Below are 16,073 nucleotides of genomic sequence, written 5' to 3'. Positions count from 1 at the left end.
ATCGCGCCCTGGGCCAAAGGCAGGCGCCAAACCGCTGCGCCACCCAGGGATCCCTTCCTTCTGAGCCCTAGTGCAGCACTGTGATGGTGGAGGAACTCAATACACCTTGGTGTAATTACGGGCTGTAGGTCCACTAGAGAAGCCAGTGCTATGCTAATCATGGCAGAGAAACCCCAAGCCCGATGCACCACCCACTTCTATGTGCACATTTCCCAGGTACAAGGCATCAGGAGAAGTAATGAATCTGTGTTCCCATTCGTGAGGAGCAGTTATAAATCAATGCCAAAACTTAGTCTTACGGCTGCTTTCTTTCTTTTTTTCCCCTCTCTCCCCAGTGAGTGAAAATGGTGACCATGAAACATGAATACAGTTGTGGATAAGAAGTTTCTCCACTTCAGAATTACCCAGAGGAACTTGGCTGACCCCCACTGCACACAGAGTAATAATCAACTGGACTTAGGAGTTTGCAAGGTGTCAGGGGAGCCGTGGCCCATAGGCTGATCAGCAGATGTGATGGGAAAAATACCACACTATTCTATCATTTGCTGTTGCTTGCTCAACTGTGAAGAACTGCATGAGCTATATTTAAGCTGCTTTCTATACCATTGCCAATCACCATTTTGGACTTGGAAATGCTATTTTCCTATTGACATTTGCATTATTTCGTTTTGCATGCATCCAATGATTATACATAAGCAACATATGTAATCTGCTTATTTTTTAAAAATTCATCCATTAAAAATGGTAAAGTATAAATTCTGCTCTTTTTTTGCAAAATTATAATCATAGCCCATGTCTTTAAAAGTTTAAATTGGTTTCATATAAAGATCAGTGTAATAGGTCTGCATATACTTTATAGAAAACTAGCTTCTATAAAGATTTTTTCACTGTTTACTAGTGAATTGAGAAAAGCAAAGCTATTTATAAAAGGCCTTATGTCGTGTACATACATTGTCTTTGAAATATTTGTGATTTAGTTTATTGCTTGTAAAAGAGAAATTATATAATTTATTTAGTAAATACTATTGTAAACTATAGTTTTATTGAGAGAAATAAAATATTTTGTTCTCAATTGTGATAGTACATTAATTCCACAATTAATGGTCTTTACGTTTCTTTGATTAATTAAAGAGAAACTTGATACTTCTCCATTTTTAGATATTCAGGGATCCTAAATAAACTGACTCTCATGAGAGATGGAGAGAAAATTCTCTGTACCCTAAGAAGATGCAGTAGCAGATTCTACTCAACTTGAGAGACTTTCCTAAATATCCTGGTGTATTAGTCAGCTTTCGCTATGTTATGCTGTGGTAACAAACAATCCCCAAATCTCTTCATAGGGAATCCAGAGCAGCCCTTGTCTAGGACATGCCCTTTGTATAGCAGGAAAAAAAAAAAAATGATAGTGGAAACTGGCAATGCGAACTCTTAAATCTTCTGCCTAGATGTGGCTTACAGAACTTCTGCTCATGTTTCACCAGCCAAAGGAAATGACATTGACAGGATAGATGTCAGAGGAGTGGGAAGTATACTTCTCACCAAGGAATTAACTCAGCAGAAAGGGGCAGTGAATATTTTAATCAGTTACTGCTTAAATCTACACAATCTCATTAGTGTCTCAAACAGCAAAGGCTTCAAAGGCTGCCTAATCATATAATGAGGAAAGAAAATCATTAGAAAGTAATATGTCCAAGACCACAGAAAGACATTACTGATTAAGATGCTCAGTGTAAAATACTTCAAGTTCAAACAAGCAGATTCTTATAAGCAAACATGGTATTAACTTTTGTAAATGTAACCTAGAGCCAGGGTTACTCAGTGTAAGTAGTAATTTTGCCCATATAGTTGGTGCTGACAATCTGTCCTGGGTTGGAATTTCAACAGGGAATTCTTATGAAATAGCCTACCGAGGATTCTTTGCCACTCTTGCCCTAGTATTCATAGATGCTAACAAATACTCTCACCACAGGGGTCTACCTAGCTGGAATCCCACTCTTTCTCTTTCCAATTTTAAATCTACCCCTCAGTAGACTTTTTTATGTACCCTAGTGGGATTGATGCCTCTCCATCAGTGCCCTACGAGTAACTTATGATTTCTGTCATCACGGATTAGTTTTGCCAGTTCTTGTACTTCATATAAGTGGAATTCTATAGTACATACTCTTTATCTAGCTTTTTGTTATTGTTCAACACTACATAAGATTTATTCATTTCACTGTGTGTAGTAAAAGCTCATTATTTTTCACTGCTGAGTAGTATTCCATTGCATAAATATTCCATAGTTTTCTGCTCAACTGCTGACGAGCATTTGGATAGATTCCAATTTAAGGATATAATGAATGAGGAGACCTTCTAGACCCCTTCCTCCACACAGCTCCTACCTGCAGACAAATTTGGCTTCTAGCACCTATACCAGACATGAAAGAATTTTTCACAAGAAATATTATCAGGAAGTAGATGACCATCCTCTAATTCACCTAGGAGAGTCTTAGAGTTTATGCCTACACTCAGGCCTAACAACAGTACATTCTTTTACTCTCAAAACTGTTGCTTTTTAGATCACTAAAATATAGTTACCTTACCAAGGGAGAAAGTTTAAAGATGAAAACATTGGAGATTCCCCAGTAATTGACTCACCCAGGGCACCCTACAATGAATTTCAGCTGTAAGCCTTCCCCTACCACCAGTGCTAGTAGCATTTAGTCCCCACTCTTCATGAGCAGCCAACCAAGGATCACAAAATTTCTCAGGAAATTCTCCGAGACAGATACACCAAGAGAAGATAGGGGACTGGGGGAAATGGGACTATAAGAAGCAAACTTAGAGGCGCCTGGCTGGCCTAGTCAGTGGAGCATGCGACTCTTGGTCTCCGGGTTGTGAGTTCAGGGTCCATGTTGGGTGTAGACACTACACAACAATAAAATATTTTTAAAAATTCAAGACAGAAATTACCATTATAACTTTACAGGTTACAAATTATATGGCATCCATGAAATAAGATCAGTAAGCAATTACAAAAATAAACATTCAGAAAGCATAAGAGAATATGGAAAGCAAAAGCATGAGAAGTAAAAGCATGTTGGCAACAATTAGGGACTAAGAAAGTGGTTAAAAGATAAGGTTAAGGAAATATCCAAATGATTTTTAAAAGAAGAAAAAGAATTTTTTAAAAAATGAAGACCATTTCACCAGATCATATACTCAATAGGAGAGACCAGGGAGGGAAAAAAAAAGCTTCAAACCATGTAAGAAAATTTCCCAGAACTAAAAAACATGCATTTCCAGATTAAAAGGGACTCTGAGTTCCCAGAAAAATGGACAAAAAGGAACCTAACCATGCAATTTCAAATCACCAAGGATGATCATGAGATTCCATAGGCTTTCATAAAGTAAAATTAATTTTACATAAATCTCAAGGGGCAGAACTGAATCAAAGTCCTCAACAGCATTATGGAAGTCAGAAACTAATAAAGCCTTCAAAATTCTGAGAGAAATCTATTTCTAATTTCTAATTCTACACCCTGTGTATTATTTAGGATCCCCCAGAGAAATAGGAGAGACATAGACGTAGCTAATAGATTTAAGAAACTGACTCATGCGACTGCGGGAGAAGGCCAATCTGAAATTCAAATGGCAAGTTAGCAGGCTGGATACTAAGGCAGAAGTCGACAGAGAGTTTTGAGGAAGAATTTCTTCTTTTCTAGAAAACATCAGTTTTTCCTCAAAGGCCATCACTTGACTGGATGAAGCTCACCCATGTTATCAAGAGTAATCTTTACTTAAAGTCAACTAATTATGGACCCTTAACCACATCCACAAAATATTTCTCAGCAATACCTACATCAGTGTTTATTAAGTAACTGGGCACATTACCCTAAGCAAGTTGATGAATAAAATTAACAACCACATCCTGAAAAAATACTTATATGTAAGAGTAGAATAATCTATACAAAAATAATTTTCATCTGCCCTTTATCCAGAAGCTCCAAAAAGGTGTGTTTTAGCCAGAATGAGAGCGTAAACCAAGAAAGAGAAAGCCACAAAAAATACAGACATAGGAGCTAGAAAATAAGAGATCCAACCCAAGAGGAAGGTGAAAAGAATCCCCAGGATGAAGGTAAAGGGAAATCCCAAAATGACAACAATGGAGATCTAAAAACCCCTCAAGCTTAGAGAGTCTCCAAAAAAGTGAAGTTACCCAAGAATTTGTAAAATAAGGACATAAAATTTTAACTCTTCGTATCCTGGAACTGATCCTAGAGTTGGGGGGGAAAAAAAAAGGAGGACATTTTAAAAACTGGTGAAATCTGAATAATTAACATTATTTAATTATTGGAATTTAATTAACAATGTTGTATGAAGGTTAATCTCTTAGTTTGGACAAATGAACCATAGTTACATAGGACATTAACATTCAGAGAAACTGAGTCAAGAGTATACAGAAACTATCTTTGCAAATTTTCTGTAAATCTAGCCTTATTCCCCAGAAAAGTGTATTACAACTGAAAAAAGAAATGGTCAAAAAATTTAAATAGAGATTTCAAAGCAAATATATGGATGGCAAATAAGCCCAAGATGCTCAACATCATTAGTCATTAGGGAAATGCAAATTAAAATTATAATGACACTCGACTACACATATATTAAAATAGCTAAATTTTTCTTAATTGACATTGACAAGTGCTGGTAAGAATGTAAAGTAATTCTAACTCATATTTTGCTGGTAGGAATGCATAATGGTACAGCCACTCTGAACAAAAAATTTCAGTTTATTTTGAAATTAAACATACCCTGGAAGCTTCTGGAAGATGATAGCAAAGTAGGACCATGGGCTCACCTTGCCCTACAAATACAGCTAGATAACTATCATTTCATCCTAAATGCCCCAGAAATCAACCTGAAGACTGACAGAACAAACTCCACAAGAGGAGGCCCCATCAAAGGAGGAAAGAAGTGCGGAGATGTGGCTTGTGAGAGAAACAGCTCACGGCTGCTGTGGTGAGGAGGGAGCCATGGCTGCAAAGAAGGATGAGAGACAGATGAGCACACAGGGAAAACAAGTGCCCATAGCAAGTGGCTTGGAAAGTGGGATGGCCTGAATTTTACAGGAATTCTTGTAACCAAAGGAGCTTAAAGCTGGGCGTTTAAAGGTCAGTGGGCTTAGGTGGGATACAGTCCAGAGGTCACTGCACTGCTTTTGAAGAGAAGGCAAGCCAACAACCCACAGACATATAGCATGGAACAGTGACCTGAAGCACAGCAGGGGCACAGGGTGGGGAGACTGGTCACTCATCTCAGAGCATGAAATGGCCGGCAGGCACCATTTCACTCCCCGACCCCTCAGCATCAGCACCAACATGCTCTTACCTCACTTGACTATACTGAGCCCTGCCCCTGCGCTCCAGTGGAACCACCCATGCCAGTCTTAATTGCCTCAGTCCCAGCATGGAGGGGGCCCCCTCCCCCAGAAGATGAGCCCCCAACCTCCACTCTCCCCACATCTCCTGACCAGAGACCAGTGCAAGGCCTTGGTTCTACAGCAGTAGTGGTAGGTCTCATTTCACAAATAGACCAGAGCACACCTAGTTAAAATGCTCCACATTCAGGCCAGGGACCAAACACTGCCCACAACAGGCAAAGAGGCCTCTGCAGATGACTGGCCTGAAGGATAAAGCAGCCAGGGCACATGAGCAGAGCTCAGGCTGCACACATTAGAGACATTCCTCGAAGCACCATGGTAACGGGGCTCTGGGGAAGGGGGGACACTACACTGCAGGCCACTATAGGAACTCTTCTTCCTAAGTCCATCATCCTCAGGAACAGGAGATGTAGTTGACTTTCCAAACACACAGGAACAGGCACAGAGACAGACAAAATGAGAAGACAGAAGAATTTGTCTCAAATGAAAGAACAGGACAAGGCCACAGCCAGAGATCTAGGCAAAACAGATAGAAGTCACATGCCTGATGGAGACTTAAAGCAGTGGATCATAAGGATACTCACTAGACTTGAGAAAAAGAGTGGAAGATATCAGTGAGACCATTAACACAGAGATAAGGAATAACATAGCAGAGATAAAGTGTCAAGTAATGAAATGAGAAACACGCTTGATGGAATGAACAGCAGGCTGGAAGAAGCAGAGGAACAAATATCCTAGAAGAAGACAGAGTAACAGAAAGTAATCAAGCTGAACAGAAGAGGGGGGAAAAAAAAGAATTAGGCAAAACAAACCCCACTTAGAGAACTCAGTGACTCCATCAAACGTGGTAATATCTGTATTATAGGAGTACCAGAAGGAGAGAGAGAAAAAGGCAGTGGAAAATTTGAGGAGGTAATACTTGAAAACTTCTCTAATCTAGGGAAGGAAACAGATATCCAGATCCAGGGGGTACAGAGAACCCCCTTCCCAACAAAATCTACAAAAGTAAATCCACACCAAGACATATTGTAATGAAAATGGTAAATACAGTACTAAAGAAAAAAAATCTTGGGACACCTGGGTGGCTCCGTGATTGAGCATCTGCTTTTGGCCCAGGGCATGACCCCAGGGTCCTGGGATCGAGTCCCACATAGGCTCCCCACAGGAAGCCTGCTTCTCCCTCTGCCTGTGTCTCTGCCTCTCTCAGTGTCTCTCATGAATAAATAAAATCTTTTTAAAAAAGAAAAGAAAAGAAAAAAATCTTAAAAGCAGCAAAACAGAAGACTGTTGCATGTAAAGGAAGCCCTCTAAAGCTATCTGGGGATTTTTCAGCAGAAACTTTCCAAGACAGAAGGGATTGGCATGATATATTCAAAGTGCTCAATGGGAAAAATTTGCAGCCAAGAATACTTTATATAGCAAGGCCATTATGCAGGAGAGATAAAGAGTTTCCCAGATAAACAGAAACTGAAGGAATTCATGACCATCAAACTAGCCCTGCAAGAAATCTTTAAGGAGACTCTTTGAGTGGAAAGGCCAAAATAACAGTATATAAGGATGAAACACAAAAGCAGTGAAAATAAGTATTTTTGTTTGCCAAAAAAAAAAAAAAAAAAAATCAGTCAAGGTACTCACAAAATAAAATGTAAAATATGACACCATTTACCTAAAACATCAGGAGAAGAGGAATAAAGCTGTTCAAACTTAAACAACCATCAACTTAATACAGGCTGTTCTATTTAGAAGATCTTATATACAAATGTAATGATAACCACAAAGAATAAAGGGAAAGAAATCCAAATATATCACTAAAGAAAATCCGCAAACCATGAGAGGAAAACAACAAAAGATCAGAGAAAATCTTCAGTAACAACCACAAAACAAGTAATAAAATGCCAATAAGTCTGTATCAGTAATTACTTTGAAAAGAAATGGACTGAATGTTCCAATCAAACAACATAGGGTGACAGGATAGACTAAAATAAAAAGACCCAGGTGTCCCTGGAGCCTCAGTCAGTAGAGTGTACAACTCTTGATTTGGGGGTTGTGAACTTGAGCCCCATGCTGGGTTGTAGGGAGTACTTAAAATTTTTAAAAATTAAAAAAAAAAAGACCCATCTATACATGCTGCCTACAAGAGACACTTTAGACCTAAAGACACCTGCAGATTGAAAGTGAGGGGAATGGAGAAATATTTATCATGCAAGTGAATGTTGAAAGAAAGCTAGAGTAGCAATACTTACATCAGACAAAATGGACTTTAAAACAAAGACTGTAATAAGAGACAAAGAAGGACACTATATAATCATGAAGGGGACAATCCAACAAGAAGATATAACAACTGTGAATATTTTATGCATCCAACATGGGAGCACCTAAATATATAAAACAGCTAATAACAAACATAAGAAGGGCAGCCCTGGTGGCTTAGCGGTTTAGCGTGGCCTTCGGCCCAGGACGTGATCCTGGACACCCAGGATCGAGTCCTGCATCCAGCTCCCTGCATGGAGCCTGCTTCTCCCTCTGCCTGTGTCTCTGCCCCTCTCTCTCTGTCTCTCATGAATAAATAAATAATATCTTTTAAAAAAAATAAGTAAACTATAATAATAAGTAACAGTACAGTACTTTAAAACTGCCACTTACATTAATGGGCAGATCATTTAAGCAGAAAATCAACAAGGAAAAAATGGATTTGATTGGCACACTGGACCAGAAGGATTTAGTAGAAATATTCAGAACAATCCATCCTACAACAGCAAAATACACCCACTTTTCAAGGGCACCTCAAACATTCTCCAGAATAGAGCACATATTAGGCCAACAAAACACTCCTCAACAAATTTTAAAAGATCTAGGGCAGCCCAGGTGGCTCAGCGGTTTAGCGCTGCCTTCAGCCCAGGGTGTGATCCCGGGGTCCTGGGATTGAGTCCCACATTAGGCTCCCTGCATGGAGCCTGCTTCTCCCTCCGCCTGTATCTCTGCCTCTCTGTGTCTCTCATGAATAAATAAATAAAATCTTAAAAAAAAAAAAAAAACACATCTAAGTGAGGGTGCCTTCTCAAACTATTCCAAAAAATAGAAAAGGAAGGAAAACTTCCAAATTTATTCCATAAGGTCAACATTACCTTGATCCCAAAACCAGGTAAAGACACCACACACACACACACACACACACACACACAGGAGAACTACAGGCCAATATCTCTGATGAATACATATGCTAAAATCCTCAACAAATACTACAAAATACTAGCAAACTGAATCCAGTAATACATTTTTAAAAATCATTCACCATAATCAAGTGGGATTTATTCCTTGGTGGTAAGAGTGGTTCAGTATTCCCAAATTTATCAATGGGATACACCACATCAGTAAGAGAAAGGATAAGAACCATATGATTCTTTCAACTGATGCAGAAAAATCATTTGACAAAGTACAACATCCATTCATGATAAAAACACTCAACAAAGTAGGTTTAGAGGGAACATATCTCAACATAATAAAAGTCATATATGAAAAACCCACGGATAACATCATCCTCAATGGGGCAAAACTGAGAGCCTTTCGCTTAAAGTCAGAAACAAAAGAAGGGAGTCCACTCCTGTCACTTTTATTCAACATGGTGCAGGAAGTTCTAGCCACAGCAGTCAGACAACAGAAAGAATAAAAGGCATCCAGAATGTAAGAAAGAAGTCAAACTTTCACTATTTACAGTTGACATGACACTATATATAGAAAATACCAAAAGCTGGGGATCCCTGGGTGGCTTAGCGGTTTAGCGCCTGCCTTTGGCTCAGGGAGCGATCCTGGAGTCTAGGATCGAGTCCCACGTCGGGCTTCCCGCATGAGCCTGCTTCTCCCTCCTCCTGTGTCTCTGCCTCTCTCTATATATCTATCATGAATAAATAAATTTTTTAAAAAAATTAAAAAAAAAGAAAACAGAAAGCTCCACCAAAAAACTGCTAAGACTGATAAATGAATTTAGTAAAGTCACAGGATACAGTATCAATGTACAGAAATCTGTTGCATTTCTATACACCTATAATGAAGCAGCAGAAAGATAAATTAAGAAAACAATCCATTTACAATTACACCATAAATAATAAAATACTTAGGAATAAATATAGCCAAAGAAGTAAAATACCTGTCCTCTGAAAACTATAAAATACTGATGAAAGAAATTAAAGATGATGCAAAGAAAGAGAAAAACTGGGCAGCCCGGGTGGCTCAGCGGTATAGCGCCGCCTTTACCCCAGGGCCTGATCCTGGAGACCTGGGATCCAGTCGGGCTCTCTGCAGGGAGCCTGCTTCTCCCTCTGCCTCTGTCTCTGCCTCTCTCTCTGTGTCTCTCATGAATAAATAAATAAAATCTTAAAAAAAGAAAGAGAGAGAAAAACATTCCATATTCACGAGCCAGAAAAACAAATATTGTTAAAATGTCTAGACTACACAAAGTAATCTATATATTTAATGCAATCCCTATCGAAATACCAACATTTCTCACAGAACTAGAACAATTTTAAAATTCTTATGGAACCAAAAAACCACGAATACCCAATTTCAAGCAATCTTGAGAAAGAAAAGCTATGCTGGAAGCATCACAATTACAGACTTCAACAAGTTATGACAAAGCCGTAGTCATCAAAACAGTATGGTACTGGTATAAAAACAAATAGAACAGAATAGAAGATGCAGAAATAAACCCACAATTATATGGTCAATTGATCCTTGACAAAGTAGGAAAGAATATCCAACTAGAAAAGGGACGGTCTCTTCAACAAATGGTGTTGGGAAAACTGGATAGCAACATGCAGAGGAATGAAACTAGACCACTCTTTTAAACGATATACAAAAATAAATTCAAAATGGATAAAAGACGTAAATGTGAGACCTGAAAGAATAAAAAAAAAAAAAAAGCCCTAGAAGAGAACACTGGCAGTAATTTCTCTGACATTTGGTTATAACAACTTTTTTCTAGATTGGTACACTGAGGTACAAAAGCAAAAATAAACTATTGGGACTATAGCAAAAAAAAACTTCTGCACAGCAAAGGAAACAATCAACAAAGCTAAAAGGCAACCTACAGAATGGGAAAAGATACTTGCAAATGATATATCTGATAAAGGGTTAGTATCCAAAATATATCACAAACTTATACAACACCCAAAACACAAATAATCCAATTAAAAAATGGGCAGAAGACATGAATAGACATTTCTCCAAAGAAGGCATACAGATGGCAACACACACATGAAAAGATGCTCATCATTACTTATTAGGGAAATGCAAATGAAAACTACAATAAGTAGGGGCACCTAGGTGGCTCAGTCAGTTAAGTGTCTGACTCTTGATTTTGCCTCATGATCTCAGGGTCATGAGATCAAGCCCCACATGGAGCCTGCTCAAGATTTTTTGTCTCTCTTAAAAACAAAAACAAAACAACAAAACAACTATAAACCTACAATGAGATATCGCCTCACATCTGTCAGAATGACTAAAACAAACAAAAAACAGTAGGTGTTGGCAAGGATGTGGAGAAAAAGGAACCCTCTTGCACTGTTGGTGGGAATACAAACTGATGCAGCCACTATGGAGAATAGTATGGAAGTTCCTCAAAAAGTTAAAAATAAAACCACCCTATGATCCACCAATCACACTACTGGGTATTTACCCAAATACAAAAATACCAATTCCAAAGAATAGATGCACCCCTATGTTTATAGCAGCATTATATACAATAGCCAAGACATAGAAGCAGCCCAAATGTCCATTGATTGATAAATAAAGATGTGGCATGTATTTATGTACATGTACAAACACTCACAAATATTATTAAGCCATATAAAAAGAATGAAATCTTGCTATTCGCAATGACATGGATGGAGCTAGATAGAGAGCACAGAACTGTGATAAAAGTCAGAGAAAAACAAATACCATCCATATGATTTCACTCATGTGTAGAATGTAAGAAACAAGCAAAGAGTGGGGAAAAAATGAGACAAACCAAGAAACAGATTCTTAACTATAGAGATAAAACTGATGGTTACTAGAGGGGAGGTGCATGGAGGGAAGGGTGAAACAGGTGATAGGGATTAAGGAGTACATTTGTTCTCAAAAGCACTAATTCTGGAGACCCAGGATCAAGTCCCACGTCAGGCTCCCGGCATGGAGTCTGCTTCTCCCTCCTCCTGTGTCTCTGCCTCTATGTCTATCATTCATAAATAAATAAATAAATAAATAAATAAATAAATAAATAAATCTTTTTAAAAATAAATAAAATAAAAAATAAAATAAAATATACATTGGGGAAATAATCTCTTCAATCAGTGCTGTTGGGAAAACTGGAGAGTTCCACGTAAAACAATTAAAATGAATCACTTTCCTACACTCTACACAAAAATAAACTCAAAATCGATCAAAGATCTCAAAGTGAGACCTGAAACCATAAAACTGCTAAATGAAAACAGGCAGTAATCCTTCAGACATTTTTCTAGATGGATGTCCTAGACAAGGACAACAAAAGCAAAAATAAACCACAGGGACTACATCAAAATAAGAAGCTTCTGTATAGCAAAGGAAGACATCTATAAAACGAAAAAGCTACCTACTGAACCAGAGAAGATATTTGCAAATGATACATCTGTTAAGGAGTTAATATCCAAAATATATAAAGAACTTATGCAACTCAACACCAAAAAAAACAATCTGATTTAAAAACGGGCAGATCTGAGTAGATATTTTTCCAAATATTTTCCAAAGACCTACATACAGGTAGCCAATCAGCACATGAAAATATGCTCAAGGGCAGCCCCAGTGGCTCAGCGGTTTAGCGCCGCCTTCCGCCCAGGGCATGATCCTGGGGACCTAGGATCGAGTCCCACTCGGGCTCCCTGCATGGAACCTGCTTCTCCCTCTGCCTATATGTGTGTGTTTCTCATGAATAAATAAGTAAAATCTTAAAAAAAAAAAAGGAAAATATGCTCAACATCACTAATCATCATGGAAATGCAGATCAAAACCACAGTGAGCTATCACTTAACAGTTGTCAGAATGCTTAGAAGCAAAAAGACAAGAAGTAACATGCGTTGGTGAGGATTTGGAGAAAAAGAAAGGAACCCCCTCCACCGTAAGAATGTAAATTGGTACATTCACTGTTGGAAATCACTATAGAAGTTTGTCAAGAGGTTAAAAAATATGAATACCAGTATGAATATGAATACCAATATGAATACCACCATTCTATATTTACCCAAAGAGAATGAAAAATAATTTGAAAAGATATAAACACCACTGTTTTTTACAGCATTATTTATAATAGTCAAAATATGGAAGCAACCTAAGTATCTACTGATAAATGGATAAAGGAAAGGTAAACAAATATTAAACATATAATGGAATATTGTATATTATATATCATGGAATATTACTCAGCCATGAGAAAAAAAATGAGATCTTGCCGTTTGCAACAACATGGATGGACCTATAGGGTATTATGTTAAGTGAAGTAAATCAAAGACAAATGCCATATGATTTCACTTAAATGTGAAAGGTTAAAAAAAAAACAAAACACCAGTCAACAAACAAAAAGAAGCAGACCCATAAAAACTGAGAACTGGTGGTTGCCAGAGGGAAAAGGATGGAGGGATGAGGAAAATGGGTGAAAGAGAATAAGAGGTACAAGCTTCCAGTTATGGAATGACCAAGTCACAGGATTAAAGTTACAGCAGAATATATATTCTTCTCAAATACACATGGAACAGTCGCCAGGACAGATCATATGATAGTACACAAACAAGTTCCTGCCAGTTTAAGACCAAAATCACACCAACTATCTTTTTATGCAAACACACTTGCATAACCAATGAGTCTAAGAAGAAATTAAAAAGGAAATAAAGAAACACCTCAAAACAAATGAAAATAGAAACACAACATATCAAAACCTATGGGATGATGCAAAAGCTGTTTTAACAGAGAAGTGTACAGCAATGAATGCATATAAGAAATTAGAAAGATTTTGGAGAGTCGGGTCACCAAGATTGGTGAAAAGTGCATCTCTGACTCCTCTCCCCCTCACAAGAAGAACTAACAACTACACAAGACATCACTGAGACAGCCGCAGAATATGAGAGTCAAGCTGAAGCACTGTTAGGGACCAAGAAAGACCACATTCGAAGGGTAGGAGGTTACCTACCTGCTGACTGTATTGCCCCTCCCCCAGGCCAGCGCAGCAGCATGCCAAGAGATGTCCCCTAAGCCTACAGTCCCTCCAGTGGGAAAAAGAAAGCTCAGGGTGGACTTACAGCTCCCCCAGAGTTATGGGTCACTTCTTGGGAGCCCCAACTCCAGTATCACGCCACAAAAATTGCAGGGATATCTGCAGAACTTGACCACTGGCAATCTGATTGTGATGGAGAAAGAGGGAGAAGCTTGCAACAACCAGCACTTAGATCTTGGCAGATCGAGTTCCTACCTGTGGTACTCAAGTAGTCCCAACCAGGAGTTATGCTCATTTATAGAATCAAGATGGTGATGCTGTCAGTTCAAAGAACTCAGTAGAGGGCAAGTCGGCCTGATTTGGGTCCTCAAAGAGTTTTCCCAGGCCTAGAGATTGGTCTGTCTCTGACCATTCAGGGAAGCTGAGTCAAATACTTGTCCATTGCTAAGTATAGCTCCCAGGTCCGCCTGACCAAAAAGGTTGGCAAGTACACCTGGGAGCTGCAGAGCCCAGTAAGGTTGAAGCCCAGAATGTGTCAGGAAGAAATTATAGTCTGCAGAGGAAAGCCAGTAATTCTATACGGCCAGGGATCTTGGGGTCTGGGTCAGCTTTAGTCAAAACCACAAACCAAGAGCCTTAGAACCTTGAAGGTATTTATCCCACTTTTCTCAGAAAGGGAAACTAATCCATAACCCTGCCCATTGCTGAATACAGCCTTCAGCTTTCCTGATCAGAGAACCTAATCAGAGCACATGGGAAGCTGTGTGGCCCATGCAGCAGACCTGCTTACAGTGACACTTGAAGAGAAAGCACAGCCCATGGCTTTCCCTGTCTGCAAAACAAAACCAGTGCCCTTGTACGGCCATGGAATTCAGTACACAGTCTTGCCTTATTTGGGTCTCCAACCAATAAGCCATGCAGACCCTGCTGCCCCGCCAGGATAAGGACGTTAATTCATAGCCCCACCTGCTGTTGAATATGATAACCAGTCCTAGTAAGTATGACCAGTGAACCCAGACAACTGTAGGGTTCATTCTACAGCCTTGCTTGGGCAGGAAACAAAGCCAGCAGTCCTACCCAACAGTTCTCAGCTGGTGGCATCCCCTTAGAGCTCAGGCAGTGGCCTTGCCCAAAGATAGACCCTGATAGCAGGCCCCACCTGCCCAAAGATGTTATAGGCAGACATATCTACACTCAAACTCAGCTGAACAGTGAAGTCTTTCCAGAGTGAACATGTACAGTCTTAAAGAGACTGCTTATTCAAATGCACAAATACCAAGGTAAGGAATCAAGGAGCCCAAAACTAAATTAATTAAAAATAAATAAGTATCAAGTAAACATAAAACCACGAAAAGAAACTAATTAAGATCTGACCCTAAAGAAATAGACAACTATGAACTACCAGAAAAAGAATTTTGAATAATTCTCCAGAACTTGGGAATCCCTGGGTGGCTCAGCGGTTTAGCGCCTGCCTTTGGCCCAGGGCACGATCCTGGAGTCCCGGGAACAAGTCCCACGTCGGGCTCCTGGCATGGAGTCTGCTACTCTGCCTCTCTCTCTCTCTCTCTCTTTCTCTGCCTGTCATAAATAAATAAATAAATCTTAAAAAAAAAAAAAAGAATAAGAACATTCTCTTTCATAAAAAAAAAAAAAAATCTCCAGAACTTTAGTGAACTACCAGAACTTTTAATAGGAAAACAATGTGTGAACAAAATTGGAAATTCAAAAAGAGATACCATCAAACACACACACACACCACTAGCAAACCAGAAAATGAAAAAGACAATGAATGAATTGAAGAATTAAATCAAGCACTTCAAAAGCAGATTCCACCATTCAGAAGAAAGAAACCATCACCTAGAAGACAGGACATTTTATAGTATGTAGTCCAGGGGCACCTGTCTGGCTCAGTTGGTAGAACATGTGTTTCATGACTTCTGGGTTGTAAATTCAAGTCCCATATTGGGTGTAGAGATTACCTAAAAACAAAAGCTTTTTGGCACAATCAGTTAAGTGTCTGACTATTGGTTTTGGCTCAGGTCATGATCCCAGGGTCTGAAATAGAGCCCCACATCAGGCTCCATGCTCAGCATGGAGTCTACTTAAGACTCTTTCTCTCTCTTTCTCTCCCTCCCTCTGCGTCTCCTGCCTGCATGCACACGCACGTACATGTGCTCACTCTCTCTCAGATAAATAAATCTTTAAAAATAATTAAAATAAAAATCTTTTGGGGATCCCTGAGTGGCTCAGTGGTTTGGCACCTGCCTTCGGCCCAGGGCGCAATCCTGGAGTCCCGGGGTTGAGTCCCACGTCAGGCTCCTGTGTGGAGCCTCCTTTTCCCTCTGCCTGTGTCTCTGCCTCTCTATCATAAATAAATAAAATCTTTTTTAAAAAATCTTTTAAGAAAAAATTAAAAAGCATGTAGTCCAAAGAAAAAAA

At 39.1% G+C, this 16,073-nt stretch overlaps 1 protein-coding gene across 5 annotated transcripts in view; it reads left to right on the top strand.

The window, feature by feature from the left end:
• PIP5K1B (phosphatidylinositol-4-phosphate 5-kinase type 1 beta) overlaps positions 1-1,072 on the top strand; it is a 299,006-nt gene extending 297,934 nt beyond the window's left edge. For all 5 annotated transcript variants that reach the window (XM_072838944.1, XM_072838954.1, XM_072838961.1 and 2 more), the window contains one exon: positions 336-1,072. In XM_072838944.1, the coding sequence (XP_072695045.1) occupies positions 336-338 (3 nt within the window). In that variant the 3' untranslated portion in view covers positions 339-1,072. The remainder of the gene's footprint in view (positions 1-335) is intronic.
• Positions 1,073-16,073: the final 15,001 nt, after the last annotated feature.

This window comes from Canis lupus, chromosome 1 (assembly GCF_048164855.1).
Source record: "Canis lupus baileyi chromosome 1, mCanLup2.hap1, whole genome shotgun sequence".
NCBI lineage: Eukaryota > Metazoa > Chordata > Mammalia > Carnivora > Canidae > Canis > Canis lupus.
This window is presented reverse-complemented; position numbering and strand designations above follow the sequence as displayed.